The following is a 17,562-nucleotide window of genomic DNA, read 5'->3' on the forward strand; positions in this document are numbered from 1 at the left end:
GTTTCCCACCTGTTTCCTAATATACAGTATATAGTGCTAGCTGTCAATTGACTCATTTTGGAAAATCTGATTTGCAAAAGAAAAATTTGAATACATTAGGTTTGAAATGACCAAAAATGACATTTTGACTACTAATGAATAGCAACTTGCTTAAAAGTTGTGCTTTGTTCTAAGGCTTCATTTTTTTCATTGGTTTGCACTTGCCAAGAAAGGTAGATGTGCTGCCCTGTGTTTTTGTAATGTCCTGGGTGAATTTTAAAAATTTTTTTCTTTATTTATTTCAGATTATTATTTGTAAGTATCAAGCCTTGAAACCATGTTTATTTACTGCTTGTTTAAAAAAAGATTCAAGAGTTTTATTGTCATATGCATAGCAATATGACAACGAAGTTCTTATTCTTTTCACTTCCTCGACCAAACAAAAGGGCAATAACTAGACATGTTTGACCAAACAAGATGATTAAATGTGATTTCACTATTGACCAAAATAATCGTATTTATAATATTACTTATACTTTTTGAAATGAACAATTTTTTGCAAATTTACAGGAGTCCCATTTATATTGTATTTATATTTATATTTACATCTTAAGGAAATGCAAGGTATCACATATTTTGAATGTATTGACCTGACAACTTATGTCGTTTGTGCATTTGTACATGCATTGTCCTCAGGGTCAAGGTCTGGATTTCCCCTCTTCGCTGCCGCCTCTTAGGAGAGCCAAGTCCCTTGACCGACGGACTACTGATTCAGTCATGACAGTGAGTGATATCTCTTATTTGTATAGCCCTGAATCACCAAAGTCTCAAAGGGCTTCACAGATGAAAAGAGGTCATGTCGAGACTTCTTTCGAAAAAAGAAGTCATACAGAGACATTTTTTTGGTGTAAGGTACACAACAGCATCCCCTATCAAAGCTCCCAGAAGGGGAAGGAAACTCAAAAAACCCAATTTGAGGAAAATCAGAAACCTTTAGAAGGGACCACAGGTGGGAGGAGCCCCCTTCCAGGCCCACAGGTTGAAGTGGATGCTGCATGTACCAAATACAGACAAATAGGTACACAATATAGATTACAGAAAACATATTGTGCTATATAGTGCAATAATGACTTGACAGCAGGTAAAGCCATTGGGCAGGAACCTTCCCACAGTCCAAACAAGTAGACCGCAGACAGTCGATCTCTTAATCCGCGGTGGTCGATCAGAGCAGGGCCAGATGGGGGCGGTCAAGTCAACCTTCACCATCTAGGTAGCCCCCTCTCTGAGCCGGGAGAAGGGGGCAGGAAAAAGAAGAATAAAGCTGCAGACAGGCCCATTAACTAAATGCTTTCGAGTATAAATGTGTTTTTAGTCTTCCCATTGATTGTGTAAACTAGTCTTCCTAAGATCCCCCCGACCTCTGATTGGCTCTGATTGGCTGGTTTTGTGGCACAAAGGTAACGAGTGAGCAGAACTGAGCGAGCGCAGAGGACGACTCGAGCGAGCGAGAGCTCGATGTTGAGCAAACGCGATGTTGAGCGAGGGAGGGAGGAGTATCGCGAACGAGAGCGAGATGTTGAGCGCGATAATGCTATTGCGAGCGAGCAAAAAGGAATTTTGAGCGAGAAACTTCTTTTCAAGAACTTTTTTTCTGCGCTCAAAATCTGTTTTCGCTCGCTCAGTTTTATTTTCAACGCTCAAATTTTTTTTCCGCGCGTGCGTAATTGTGGCACAAATATAACGCCATAATTTTTAACAAAGTATTGAAAATTGACTGACTGATTCATAATTGTTCCAGGTGTTCCTTGTACAGAGATGGAATGCAAAAAAAAGAAAAGAAAAACAAAGACATTGAATTGCTCAAGACTCCAAATATTCATGGAACTGATTGCATGGCAAAATTTATACAATAGTTTAAACACTAAAAAGCACAGATCTGTGTGAGTTATTAATTTTAGGCCTCTATGCTCAATTCTCCCTTGACAACTATTTAGATGTCTAACTGCCCAAAGCTGTTAATATTTGAGGTTTATACATTCGGGTAATTTTAACTTTCGGTTGACTGCTTAGGAAAGCAAGGGGTGAACATTTGTAACACCGGCTCAACCAGTGTTTTTATCGTCTTTACAACAATTTAGCACTGCAATGTTGATTCACGTAACTCGCATACACACTGGCAGGGAGTAAATGCTTTTGTTCTGAGCAGCAAAATGTTTTGGTATAAACCCCAAGTAAAATATGTGTATGATGCCAAGAACATACTAGCTTGATAAAAAGTATTAAGATAATGAGACTGAGATGAGAGAAATGCAATCAGTAAACAAACATGGATGGACTTTTGTTTTGTGATTACCCACTACTCAAATGTGGCAACTAATTCTAAAAGCCATGTACTTCTGTGTTTCTGTGGTCTTCAGACAAAGCTACTCTTGTTCTGGTAAGCCTTAGGTTTCAGGGTCAAAATAAGTTACTGGCTTTGAGCCATTTTGAAAACACACTTTTTCTTTTTGATTAGGTAACTTTAAATGATTTTGGTGGAAATGTTCTTTGTGGACTTCCTCAGACTACATTGAAACCTTCGCGACACAATACAAAGAAATGACTCATAAAAGCAACAAAATTTGTCCTATGTTGACACTTTTCTTGGGATGAGCTGATGGTTATATTATTTCTATTCCTGTAGTTTATTTCCTTTCTCCTCAAGACTAGTGTTGCTCTGATGTGATGATGGCATGAGGGTATTGCCAAGCGTCCGTCTCTCCCCCTCTTCAGGTTACATGCTCATTCCGCCTCTTCTGTTGCAGATTTTGCTTGTTGTGTATTTTCAATGCTCTCAATTCGTGTGTGTGCTTGCGTGTGCTGTTGGCTGCAGTACCCATAATTGTGTGTGTGTGTATCAGTGTTAAAAGCTACCACATACTTTTCCCCCTGAAACATGTTCTCTTCTTGCTATTAAAGGCATGCAATTGAGAAAATTGAACAACCGGAGGCATAACTTAATATAATAGAACCTTAAATGACAAAATGGCATGCTCCAGGAAGTTGTTTAAACTATTATTTTCTGTTGATAGCAAATAGCCTCTGATGTGGATAGAAATGGGTGGATTGTGATGCTTAATTCATATTTCACAAATTCTATATTAATCAAAATGCCGTCTTCAGATTACTGGGGTTGCATCGAACACTATTGTAAATAATATTTTTTTGACTCGACTTTCCCGTTAAAATCTTGGAAGTGCCATGAATCTGACACTTACTATGGTTTTCAACTTTAAATTTGTGTGTGTGAGGGGGGATAGCGGTCCTTTGTCAATATGTACGTGCATGTGCGTGCGTGTATTTTTAACGTGTTTACCGCATCAGCTTTTGGTGGTCAACAATCACATCTTTGTTGTCTTCCACTGCATACAAACACAGCAGTTTACTCCAGTATCAAGCATTGGATTCTGCATCCCTAGCTGGGCTCTCACAGAGAAAAAACTAATGAGGTAGAAGTTGTACCTGACCATCGGTCCGCGCTGTTTGAGACCACAGGTTTATCCTATTACCCAAAATCAAACAATTGGTCATGTCAACTTCTCCCCCAGCTCAAGTGTGATCTGACTGAGCATGTCTTACCTTCTTTCTTTTTTTTTAATTTAGATACTTCTGAAAAAAGTGCACATTTTAAAATAAGGTTGTTTGTGTATATTTTTGTTTGATTCTTTTTTTTTTTAATGCCCACCTACCTGCAACTGTACATTACAAATGTGTTCACATATGTGTATAATTTCATACCTCAGTTCATTAATAATTGTTATTTTCAATTCTAGCCAGATTTACTGAATTTCAAGAAAGGATGGATGGTCAAGCTGGATGAACAAGGACAGGTAGTTGATTCCCTTGTTTTCATACACATTCAAATAATACACAATAATACATTAAGATCTCTTTTTACAGCCATCTTGAAAACAGTTGGCATTCTGCGGCATTGTTAATGTGTCAGTGTTCCACCCACGAGGTGCGCCCACAAAAGAAGGCTCTGTGTTAACGTGACAATTGGGGTGAAGCTGTTTGAGCCTCGCGTGTACTTTAATTTTCAGTCCTCTTTCCACTGTCCACTTTGTATTGTATTTGTATTGTAGTTTGTAAATTAAACATAATTATTTTAACTGTAAATTCAATATATACACCCCCCTGTGTTTGACCACATAATTACACAATAGCCTGGCCAACATCTTTTTTTTTTGTTTGTTTTCTTGTATCTGCTGTAGTGGAAGAAATCCTGGTTTGTGCTGACAGATCACAGCCTGCGGTACTACAAGGATTCTATAGCAGAGGAGGTGATTATTTTTTTGTTATTCAATTTGCTTTATCCATCTATCTATCTATCTGGGGGTATAATATCTGATATTGATCTCATTTAGGCTTCTGACCTGGACGGCGAGATAGATCTATCAACTTGCTACAATGTCACGGAATGCCAGGCTCAACGAAATTATGGGTTTCAAATACAAGTAAGCTGATTGTCTATATCAAGAATATTGACTCTTTATTCATGTACAGGAATGGTGTTTGTTGTTTTATATTGTTTTTCTAACCTTAAATGTTTTGTTAAAAACTTTTATACTGTAGTTGAATATTTATGCCGTTCCTCATTTACTTTTCATATGTGTACTTGTTTTAAAATGTTTAGACACAGGAGGGGGTTTACATCCTTTCGGCCATGACAGCAGGTATACGTAGAAATTGGATCCAGGCAGTTATGAAGAATGTTAGACCATCTACTGCTCCTGATGTTGCGAGGTGAGTTAATTCCAATTAGTATCATTTATAAATTGAGTTTAAGCATTCTAATGTCTTGTAATGCACATATGGGAGAATTTGATTTATTATGGGCACTCTAAATTAAAGTACATTCTCAATATGTTTTTACTGTTCTTCAGCTCAACAGATGACCATGGTTCTTTTCCTTTGGAGGGGCTGGTGAGACCTGACGTGACCCATGACTCTCCATCATCTGAAACCTCCTCTGTTGAAAGAGAGTCCACTCCCAGAATCATAAAGAGTCGAACACGTGAGCGTAGGCGAGAGGGCCGATCGAAGACATTTGATTGGGCTGAGTTCAGACCTATCGCCCAAGCCCTCGCTCAGCAACGAGCCCAGGAGGCCGAGAGCCTTCAGGCAGACCTTGGAGAGCTTGAACGTAGTCGGCGGAGGGAGGAGAGACGAAAGAGGTATGAGTCTGTGACAAGTTCGTCGATGGAGCACTCATCGCTTAAAGAAGGCGATAGAATGGACGTTCAGAGTGCAAACAGAGAACCTGATTCATCAGGTCCTCAATTTCTAGAAAAGCATCAGAAAGTTGAGGAGGTAATTGAACAACATTGGCGTCAGGTAGAAAAGACGCCGATACGGGAAGAGCGAAGGGTGCCCTTGCCTTTGACAGCTCCCGCCAGAGACACTTTGGAGTTTGAACAGCTGCTGGAAAATTACAAGCTAGGGGTAAGTTGACTGCTTATTATCCCATTTTAGTTCATTGATTCTTAACTGGTCTTGCACAATTTCCCTGCTGTTGCAGAAGTGCGAACAATCTGGAATATCATTCCAGAATAATAAAATGTTTAGTTTTTAAAAAATGCAGTTAATTGCATATTTTTAAACATAGCAGATTTTATGCTATTTTTAAAGTGAAATTTCAGAGCACATTAAGAAACTTGATGATGAACATGAAAAACTACATGTTCAATGTCTATACGGTTTAATAACATCAGTATTAGGGCCCCAAAATTTCCCTACTAGCACACCAATAAGCTCTTCTTTTTAGGGAAGTTCCATTAGCACATCAATCATGTCTTCTTTTATGCGCCACTGATAATCAAATTTGCTTCAACTTAATTTTATTTATATAGCGCCTTTAAACAGTCACTACTGCATACAACATTCTGCGCATGTGTTGGAATTGGTTACCTACACAGTGAAAATAGAAAAGGTAACCAACATCAAACTATAAACAAAAGTATATATAATATCCATCCATCTATTTTTTAGAGCCACTTATCCTCACAAGGGCCGCAGGCGTGCTGGTGCCTATCCCAGCTGACTTTGGGCAGTATTCACCTTGAACTGGTTTCCAGCCAATTGCAGGGCACACAGAGACGAACAACCATTCACGCGTCCAATCGCACCTAAGGACAATTTAGTCTTACTGTCCTCGTACTGTACTGTTCTCACATACTTTTCTGCTACACCAGACTTCCTCATACAATAATACCACAGTTCATCCCTGGGCACCCTGTCATAAGTCTTCTCCAGAATTACAGAGAGACATTGCAGCTCCCTCTGACCTTCTCTGTAGTGCCCTTTTTGGCATAAAGCCATACTGCTGCTCACAAATGCTTACTTCTAGATTAAACAACTCTTTCCCATTACTTCATTGTATGGCTCATCACTATTATTCCTCTGTAGTTACCACAACTCTGCACATCTTCCTTGTTTATTCAAAATGGGTACCGGCACTCTTCTCCTTCATTCCTCGGGAATCTCCTCACTATCTATGGTTCTGTAAAACAACCCAGTCAGAAACTCCACTGCTACTTCTCCAAAGCACTTTCCTACCTCTACAGATTTATCATCAGGGCCAAGTCCTTGCCACTCTTCATCCTCTTCAATGCCCTCCTCCTTCATCCTTATTAATATTTGCTACTTCTTGTTCCACCATAGTCACCTCCTCTGCTCCTCGTTCTCTCCTTTTGCTCATTTATTCACTCTTCAAAGTACTTTTACCATCTTCCCATCCATCTACTGACATCAGTCAGGACCTTTCCATCTATATTTGATCACCCTGACTGCCTGCACTTTCTTTCTTTCTCCACTTTGCCAACTTGTATAGGTCAGTATCGGCGTCCTTACTGTCCAACCTAGCATACAAGTCATTGTAAGCCCTTCGTTTGGCCTTTGCCACCTCTAGTTTCACCTCACGTTGCATCTTCCATGTTGCCTTCTTGCTTTGGTCCTACTGAAGTTTTCCACTACTTCTTAACTAACCCTCTTTTCCCTGTATACATTTCTGTACCTCCTCATTCCATCAACATGTCTTACCTGTTTTCCTTCCAGATAACACACCAAGGACTATCTACCTGTCTCTCCAATCACATTAGCTATAGTTGTCCAGTCAATTGGACTCACCTCTTGGCCATTCAGAGCCCCTCAATTCCTTCCCTCAGGTCATTTTGTCCTCTTTTTTTTGTCTTTGCTTTCTTCATCTTCTTCACCATCAGGGTCATCCTACACACAACCATCCTATGCTGTCTGGCTATCTTTTCACCACCTACCACTACTTTTTACTCACTTATCTCATTAAGAGATTGTATAATTTAGACAAGATGTAGTCAATCTGTGTACTCCTACCTCCACTTCAAAAGATCACCCAAGGTTCATGACTTTCCTGGAAGAACATCATCAGCCATATCCATCCTTTTTGCAAAGTTCTCCACCATTTGACCTTGTATGTTCTTCTGAATACCAAATCTGCCCATCAACCTTTTCATCACCTGTTTCCTGCGCCAACATGTCCATTGACCACCAATAATGATTCTCTCATATCTAGTGATGCTTTGTATCACTTCATCAAGGTCCAACCAGAAATGTTCGTTCTCTTCCGATTCACATCCTACCTGTGGGGCATACCCACTAACAACATTGAACAATACACCTTCTGTTTCTAGCTTTAGACTCATCACTCTATCGGATACTCTTTTAACCTCTAGAACATTCCCACCTAACTCCTCTTTCAAGATATTTCCTACTCAATTTCTCTTCCCATCTACACCATAATAAAATAACTTGGGACCCTGCTTCTAGCCTTGCTGCCTTTCCACCTGGTTTCCTGTACACACAGTAAATTCTCCTTCCTTCTCTGCATCATGTCAACCAACTCTCTGCCTTTTCCTGTCATAGTTCCCACTCTCAAGGTCCCTACTTTTAGCTCTAGGCTCTTAGTGAACATTTTATTGCGGAAACACCTTCCTCCTCCCACAAACAGTAGCTAAATTTCCACTAGCACTTTGTAGATGAACAGCACCAAAGGCGGCCATTGTTAACCTACGCCTCGATTGATCCGTTTGGAAGTCAATTTTGAATTGCCTATTTGATTTGGCAGAAGTTTTACATTGGATGCCCTTCCTGCCATAAACATCTGTATTTATCTGTGCTTCGGACAGGCACAAAAAATACCTGGCTTGTACCGCTTCGCAGCTACATTGTGATGAGTTGCACTATGAATGGACTAAATGTGAAGCGAGGGTGCAAATTAATTAGGTATTTGGTACTTCTCTGTACAGCAGAAACCCAAATATGAATACCAATGTGTTGTTACAAGTAACAATAATGTTCTAATGTTGTTTGACTTTCACCTTAATAATACCTGTTAGTCAGGGGTCACCACTGCAAGTAACTCACATGATATTTTTGGCAGAGTTTTACATGCCTTTCAAAATAATGTTTACATTTTGAGAATTTGTGCATAGCTGCAAAATCAAAACCTTGTATAAAAATATCAAAGTTGACTATACAGTACATCCTTTACAACAATTATATGACAAAACTCCAGAACAAGCAACATTATTTTAATCATACAAGCAAATCAAGAATTTCCTCACTCTCATCTGAACACCAACTGGTTCAGTGCTTGATAGGTCAATTTTATTTTATTTTCCCCAAGAATTTCCTCACTCTCATCTGAACACCAACTGGTTCAATACTGGTTCAGTATCAGTAAATGTCACCTACGTATGCAGTAATAATAGATTTTTTATTTTTTTTTAAATACAAGAGTGTTCTTAATGGTAAACTTGAATGAACTAGATCTTAATAAAAGCCCACTATTCATAGTTTATTCTGCATAATATTGTGTATGAAACTAAGTTTTTCTTTCACTGACTTCTCATGCTGGACAGTTTCTTGTAGTGAACCATCTCACCCAAGTGGCTGACGTCTATTACTGGTATGTTGAGGGAATTTTCTGAGTATACTTCAAATGTTTTCCCTCCTGCTTCTCCAGATAGAAGAACTTAAAGCACAATTGGAAGGCTGTCACCAGCAGCTGCTTGATTCCAACAAGCACAAGCAGGAGCTTGAATTGCAACTACGAATGGCTCTTGAGAGAGAACAGGACATACGAGCAGGTTACATTTCTCCGGTGAGTTTATTTTGATCGTGAAATTGTATTTGTTTTTGTTACATATTTATCATAGATCTTAAGATTGTATACAATTGTTTGCTCTCCATAATGTAACATCCTTTGCATGTGTTAATATGGTAAGAAAAACATTAAACAAAGGGGTACCAATGCGTGCCTTTGCATGAGTTCATTGCATGTAAAAACATTGAGATCTAATTATTACATTGGCTTCTACTTGTAAAGTCTCTTCTCTGTTTCATACTGTAGGCCTATACTACCAAATAATTGAACTCATGTGATAAATGTGCAGCGAAATCATCTTTCAAGTGTGTCAAAGTGATGATGTCGAAAACGTATTGTGTGTGTGTGAATGCACACGTGCGCGTGAGTGTGCGTGAGTGCGCGTGTGAGTGCGTGTGTATGTGTATGTGAGATATATTGTGACAGTAGCCGATATTTAAAACCGATTCCTTTCAAGGAATTAAGAAATATTTCTTGCAGTAAAAGGGACAATTTTTGAATAATGCAGACCTCAAGTCAAGTTTATTTATAAAGCACATTTTAAAAACAACCTCAAAGAGCTGACCATAGTGCTGCACAATTACTAAAATACAAAAAAAGCACAAATATAACAATAAAACAGTGTACAGTTATGTAGAGCATAGTTAGAACAACACTTCATTTAAATTGTTTGGGATCTCTGTCAACACAGAAAAAGGCAGAGTAAAATAACTGTTAAAATAATAGTAAAAATACATGTTATAATAGTAATAATAACTTGGTTAAACAGACATTGAGCTCCAGCTTGCTAGACCTACCTACCTACCTCGAGCCATTTCACATAAAACGCTCCGTAAAAGTAAAATTTGACATTTAGCCACCCGAGGAGGACTCACATTTGATACACAAAGAGAGGCCACTATCGCTGCACATTGCAGTTGCAGTTATTTTTGTGCAGTCATTGATATCCCAATAACCTATGATGGGTCAAAAATACAGCTGAGCACCAATATAATAAATAGTCCCTCTTTTCCAGTGAAATTTAGTTAACCCTAATCTGAATGAAAATACACATCTATGCGGTGTCACTCATATCTGTAGATTTGTCTAACTGCAGGGAGAGATAAGAGTCTGAGTCGCTCAAGATACTGAGGTTGCAGTACTCATCGCTTCTTCTTTTAGGCAGGAAGGAAGAAAATGACCCAAGCAGGACAGACACATTTACTATTAGTAACTATAGGAAGAGATCAGTGTAGACATATGGGAGAATGCGTTGCTTGTCAAGCCACTGTTTATTTTAAAGTAAAACAGACAAACGTTGTGAGAAAGCCAGCCAATGCTTCAGAATAAACTGTGCCATAAATAGAGATGTATGGCACGAATGAGCAACGTATAATGTAAACAGCAAGTTGTTGTTCTGAAATCACATTCACATGGTATTGTTCTGAAAACCTGTTCAACTATCAATTCAGAGTGCAGGACAGATACATTTACTGTTAGTAACTATGGAAAGAGATACGTTTTTTTAAGCTTGTTGGCGCAGAAGTGTAGACATATGGGAAAATGTGCCGCTTGTCAAGACACTGTATTATAGTGTATAGTGTATTATAGACAAGCGTTGTGAGAAAGCCAGCCAATGCTTCAGAATAAACTGTGCTACAACAAGAAATGTATGACATGATTGGCCTTGGTACGCTTTTATTTTGAAGTTCCTCCAAGAAAGCAGTCGTGATGACCGTCTTCTACTTGATAATCTTTTGTTTCCAGAGTGAGCAGCTTATTATTTAAACAGCTGAGGTGTTTTGAAATCACATTCACACAGTATTGTTCTGAAATCATGTTCAACTGTCAATTCGGAGCGCTAAAAAAAAAACATCAAGAGATGACTCTTGGCTGTTTTTTTTTTTTTCAATTTTTATTTTTGACATCTTTTTTCCCCCCTTTTCTTTTAAACCCCCTTTCTCCGCCCCAATTAAAAGGTGCTGTTAAAAGCAGCTTCACTATCAACTGTTAAATGAATCAGTTCAGGCCTCTAATGGTCAATACCAGTGATTGAGTCAATCCTTTGTTTTTCTCCACTGAATAAATGTATTTGAATTAAATGTTGGATTTTTTTTTTTTTTTTTTCACGAAAAAACTATTGAGTTAACTTTGCCATTAGTATGGTTTGAATGAGCTTTTTCCTCTTCAAAATTGAAGAACTCAGGACCTGTCTTTTAAGACAGTGGTCTCCAACCTTTTTATCACCATGGACTGGTCACTACTTGAGATTTTTACTGCGGACCGGGAGGGAAAATTTTACAAAAATGAAAGCAAATTACATTATATTAAGTCAATCATGAAACAGAATTTCTAAAGCTATTAATTTCAAGGGAAATACCTGGCACAAACAAAAATGTGAACGAGCTAAACACATACAGAGCAGCACTATATAACATGATAAGAACTAATATTAGCTAGCATGTTATCCACAGTCACAAGTTGTTGGATCAGCAACCAAACTTATTTTGGCCATATTATCATAGATCAACATTCTTACAAAAAAAATACAACTTAGTGACAGTCATGGGACAGATTTCACAGAGACAAAACAATGTCTGCGTCACCGACTGATTGCTCTCAGAACCACACGATCCTTCTCACTCCAAATATAATATCAGATGTGGCCAGATGCAGCGCCAAAAAACAAAAATCAAGCCAAAAAAAGCACAAATGAATGAACTGTTAGACTAAATCAGTTCAATTATTTCGGGTGCAGTCCACACGGCCCGGTACCAGTTGATCCACAGACCGGTACCGGGCCACAGACTGGTGGTAGGGGACCACTGCTTGAAGACATGAATTCCGATGGAGTTACACTCTCCCAGTCTATACCATTAACTTAATGTGAATGAATAATATCTTGGCTGTTTCTGATTATGTGTGTCATTGTCTATTAACTACATAAATTCTTTTGCAAATATTTTCAGCATGGTTACGCAAAGACCCTACCTTTATGATTCCCTTTCTTGTGTGTCCGTGTGTGTGTGTGTTTGGAGGTTGGGGTGCGTGTGCATGTTAAATGAGTTTTGCCAGACCAAGGCCGGTTCATTCAATTGACGTTGGTCATGGTTGAATATCTAGTCTTATGTAACTGTGGTGCTCTGGAGTTAAAATTGTCAGGAGTTTTAGCGAAAAGTATGAGACACACCATAATGTAAAGCACTGGTTAATCGTGTTGAAGTCTTTGTATGCCTTTCATCTTTTAGTAAACCATCAAACTAAAGAAAACTAATGTCGCATTACTTACCAAATAAAGCAACCTTTATTTATTTCATAAGCATGCTATTGTGACTAACATCTGCCATCAAATCTTTCCTGTTTGATTTTAATTAGCAGACTTACAACCAACAATTGTATGTGCCTTGAATTTTTAATTATACACATTTTAATATTATGATGAAATTCTAATATAAATGACTCATTTTAATGGGAATTAGAGAACATAATAAAAAAAAAAAAAACGATGAATTATCAAATCTTTGTAACTCCCTGCTGTGTGTTAACCAACTGTTTGGTCCCCTTTTCCAAGCTGGAACACCATTTGGGTCTGGAGGCTGATGTGACGCCTCAGATGAAGAGGCCAGAACTGGTTAGTCCTCAAGCACAAAGTTTAACAAAGAAGTACCAGGAGACCAAAGAACTCCTGAAGCTGCAAGAGTTGAAAAAGCGCAATATGCAGGCACAGCTTGGCCTTTCAGTTTCTCACCACCCTCTTAAGGAACCTTATTTTTCTGAACCCCACAAAATGCCCATTCTGGAATGCACTTTGTCTGAACCTGTCCAACAAACAGTTAGTGTTTTACTCCTGGATACTACAGGAGCAGTTGAAGAACTTAATGACTTAACAGCTGGCAAATACCTGACTGTGAAGGAGCTGACACAATTGTTAAAATGCCACACATGTAATCAAGAAACATCAGAGAAACAGCCATTTCAGAAGGTATTGGAGACTTGGAAATGTCAACAGGAGATTGAAAATGAGATGATTAAAAAAAGTTTGGCCCAAGCAGGAGAAACCATCCAGGAATACGAGTCCCGTCTTTTGAACATGGAAGAGTTTGTGGGGAAGGTTCAGAAGCAAAGTCTTAAAAGCCCCTCTGGCCCCCTCTCGAAAATTGATAGCTATTCAGAGACTAAAGCGCAGACTGTTGGAATGCTTGCTCAGAGGATAGAGATTTTAACAAATGAAAATAGTGCATTGAAACAAAAATGCCAGGAGATAGTGAACCAACTGACTGAGGCAGACAGAGAAATAGACAGATTGAAAGCTGAGCTCATCAGCCATCATCTTGTTATGGAAGAGATGAAAAAACTGAAGGGTGACCTGGCTAAAAGCCAGGCTAATGCCATTGAAAGGGAGTATTTTGAGAGAGAGCTGAAAGAGAAATCACTGAGGCTCCATGAAGCTCTGGTTACAATGGAGGATCTTGGCAAGACCCTAAAGGACACTGAGAAGAAACTGCAGTTAAGGGAGGCTACAATGAAAGGTCTAGGATTCCAGGCAGATTATGGGGATGAGGCACTACACCTGGAGCAAGAGCATCTGAAATACCTACTTGAAGTCTCACAAGCAAAGTTATTTGACACTGAGGCAGTTCTCCTTACTACAAAACAACACTGTATTGAACTTGAATCCAGGAACCGTGAATTAATCACACTGCTACAGAAATCAGAAGAGATCAATAAAGACAAGCTTAGAGAAGCAGAAAATCAAATACTGGCACTACAAGAGAAGTTAGAAATGAGGATAAGTGGAGGTGAAAAGACTTTAGATGTTAGTGACAGTGTTCAGGAAGGGGCAAAGCATGTTAATAAAGATTTTTTAAAGCAAGTAGTGGATGAGGTTGAGAAGAGATCAGAGGCAGCTAATCAGATTGCAGACGTGTTATCCAAAATAGAAGTCAATGTAGAAAAAATGCTGAGTAATTTAAAAAGCACTTTATGCCTCAACCAGGGTCTTTTTTGTGTAAGTAAAAAAGACATGACCTTGGTTTTTGAGGCAGAATTCCTGAGCCAAATTTTGAATTCCGCTGAAATAAAACGAGAAGCAAATCATCTTGACACTGGGTGTAATCCAGCACAAGAGATTGCTCACAAGTGCTTGAAGCTCTTGGTAAGTCAGATTTATGCTGATTCAGAAGCTGAGCAAGACAGAATGGCAGAGTCAGATTTCTCACTGATGTATAACTGGCTTGATAATGAAACAAACAGCCTTATTCTTAAAGAGTTAACTGAAACATTAAAGGCAAAGGCAATTTGTTTGGCAAAGATTGCATTGAGGGTTAAGTTGGCCAAAGATGATGACTTTACGTCTTCAGTTCTAGGTAGCTTGTTTGGTCTAAAACAGAAGCAGTCATCTGAGTATCTCCTTGATGCACTTAAAGATGCATGTATGTCATATGTGATTATTAGGCTGCAAGTACAGCATGAAAAAGAGCTTATGAAAAAGCAGACCAAAGTTCAAGTTCATGGTGTTGAGTGTCCAAACTACCAGGAATTAAGAAAGGTTGCTGAAGATCTGCAGACCCAACTGGCTGAGCTTCATACTCAGTTATCTGACTCATCAATAAAAACGTTGTCAAATGTAGACACTTCAATCCATATAGAAGGAGCACCCATTAACTCAGCTGATATAACCTGTGACATAGCATCTGATGAAATGATAGCCAGGCATGAGAAGGAGTTGTGGGAGGTTAAAAACTGCTATCAACAGGAAGCTGACAGATTGAGGAAAGAAATTGCTGAGGCCAGCAAAACACTCTGCCTCCGCTCAGAGGAGAATGCCAGAGAGATTGATTCATTGACAAGCTGCATGGAGGACCTTAAGAAGAAGCATGAGTCGGAACGGAAAATCCTCATTGAGAGGTTTGACGAAGAAATGGAGGACCTAAGGAGTATGATTGCCTTTTCAAACCCCAAAAATGTATCTAAAGCTGAGAAAGATCAGTTACATGGCATTCCTATTCGGACATCCCATCTGAAAGAATGCATCCAGGAGTTGCTGACACAAGTTTCAGCCATGACTGAAGAGATGAAACGTCGTGAAGAACAAGGCGAGATAACCACTCTACGACTGAAATATGAGAAAGACCTGGAAAACTTAAAGGTGGAAGCGTTCGTTGCCCGTACCGTTCGCCATCTGTAATGCCTTGTGTTCTTTTGTGGCATTCCCAGATCCACTTCCTTTGCCAACCCCTACTCGCTCCTTTCCAGCCCCATGCAGCCTACACTTGCTCCTTGTTTTTTATTAACCAGTTTCCTTCTGTGTTGCATGAACAGTAACATCCATTAAGTTTATTCTGTCATTGGCATCATTTTGTTAAGTCAAAAAGTGATTATCTTAAAATGATACAAGGTTTTGCATTATAATAATAGATTAGTTTACCTACTTTAAATCAAAGCATGCCTATTTGAATGCCAGTAGAAAATGAGATGAACCATGTATTTACATGTTTGACCATGACCTGCAGCATATCCACTAATTTCCAGTGGGGGGGGGGGACTGAAATACATTGCACTAAACTTAGAAACTCAGAAAACATTTCCTGGTACACACACTTGTGCAACCACCTTATTTCAGTTATTCTAATTTCTTTCTAAGTTAATTCAGTTGTTTCAAATGATTTGTGTGGGTTTAGCAGGTATTAATGGTGGAAGATATTTTGAAATTATTCATCATAAGTTTTATTTCACAAATATCTGGCATTCAAATATGTGTGTCTTTTAATCTTTTTGTTTTGCTTTTTAATGCTTTCTCGGCTATTTGTATGCTTTAAAGGTAATGGCATTACCCCTGTTCAGGCTGTTAATGGTCTCATATGTTTCCCAATAATTCCAATTAACTGTTGGTGTTTTTAATATCTTAAACTAAATCAACAACATTGTTTCACTAGACTACCATAATTCCCCAAATATAAGACACACCTTAATTTTAGGCTTGAATTCTGAATGTTACCATGTATAAGACGCACCAGCAGTTTGGCAACAGTTGAAAAACTATAGCAAAACAGAACATAGCTCATCTTCTTAAATTCTTCATTTTTTTTGTGGTCATAATCGTAAATTATATCTTTGTTGCGGGTTAGGTGTGTTGCAGATTTCTCACATTATGAGCAGTCAGTGAACTCCTCCCCAGTGTAACATTGTATGTGCTCAAACCAATTGTTTTTCCTATTATTACCATTAATACACGGTTGTGCACTTTCCGCGTTCCACCAGGTTTATGATTGTGTATAGTATACACCAAAAGACCACAATTAATAAAAGTCATATGGCGTACATTTCCGTGTTCCCTAACTGGAGCACTTGGCTGCATTAACTTGCCACTCTTAATTGAACCAGCTGGAGAACTCAGTCTTTACACGACCCTCTCCATTTTTGTAACATTCCTGTGTGTGAACAAATCTGCTCTGTTCTTTTATTGAAAACAATGTCATAACAACCTCAGATAACATGTGATGATGTTAGCTGCAACAGGAACTGGCTGCTAACAGCCACCTGTCCACCCTTTAGCTGGTACCGTTACGGCAATTATTGTAAGAAAGAGTACGGCTGATATATAAATGCATATATGTGTTTCAAAACTTAATGTGACTGACAGAGCAATCTTTCTAAAATGGTGTCAATTAAAATAAATAATGTGTAATCTTTAAGTTACCATTTATAGGACCCACCCATAATTTTGGCCTTCATTTGTAGAAAAAAATGTGTCTTATATTTGGAGAATTACATTATATAATAAACTATAACCATGTTAAAGAGTCAGGCCACCTGACAAAAACACGCTAAAACATGCAAACTGCATCTGTGGTGACCAAAACAAGGAGTGTTACTATAATTACAAATTTCAATTCAATCACTGTGGTCTACAGTATGCAAGGAGCATCCAAAATTCTGTAAAATATAAATATCTAAATAAAACTCTGTAAATAAATTTGACAAATAAAACTTGACTACTTTAAACATTCATCACAAAATTTGCATTTATAAACCACAGTTAAATATAGTATTCCTGCTGATTTATTAGTAGCACCATACACTTAGGCAGCTAATGAAATACTTGTCTTTAGACATTTCTGATGTGGGTTATATGTGTGTTTTCTCGAATATAAATTTGACAATGTTTCTCATTTTTGATTGTAGTTGAAATGTTTACTTTTTGTAAGGGGAAAGAGTATGTTTAACTAGTAAAGATAACTGATAGATGATCATTGAACATATAAACACATTAACGGTGTTTCAAAAAAAAATTGGCTTGCCTAACGGAGTAAAAATACAAAAACCTATCCCTACTCCTTGTTTTCTATACAGTATTTTTTTATTTTATTCATATAAAATAATGTATCACAAAGCAAAACGCACTTCTTTCTCTGAACACATGT

At 38.3% G+C, this 17,562-nt stretch overlaps 1 protein-coding gene across 3 annotated transcripts in view; it reads left to right on the forward strand.

Moving 5' to 3' along the window:
• mpripb (myosin phosphatase Rho interacting protein b) overlaps nt 1-17,562 on the forward strand; it is a 54,543-nt gene that overhangs the window by 24,827 nt on the left and 12,154 nt on the right. The window contains exons 9-16 of one of the 3 annotated variants that reach the window (XM_088439493.1): nt 676-762; nt 3,792-3,848; nt 4,233-4,301; nt 4,386-4,475; nt 4,655-4,764; nt 4,905-5,463; nt 9,020-9,157; nt 12,711-15,287. In XM_088439493.1, the coding sequence (XP_088295619.1) occupies nt 676-762; nt 3,792-3,848; nt 4,233-4,301; nt 4,386-4,475; nt 4,655-4,764; nt 4,905-5,463; nt 9,020-9,157; nt 12,711-15,287 (3,687 nt within the window). The remainder of the gene's footprint in view (nt 1-675; nt 763-3,791; nt 3,849-4,232; nt 4,302-4,385; nt 4,476-4,654; nt 4,765-4,904; nt 5,464-9,019; nt 9,158-12,710; nt 15,288-17,562) is intronic. The other 2 variants (XM_088439494.1, XM_088439495.1) reach the window with 2 other exon arrangements.

Source organism: Hippichthys cyanospilos, chromosome 17 (genome assembly GCF_059441005.1).
Source record: "Hippichthys cyanospilos isolate Australia breed blue-spotted pipefish chromosome 17, RoL_Hcya_1.0, whole genome shotgun sequence".
NCBI lineage: Eukaryota > Metazoa > Chordata > Actinopteri > Syngnathiformes > Syngnathidae > Hippichthys > Hippichthys cyanospilos.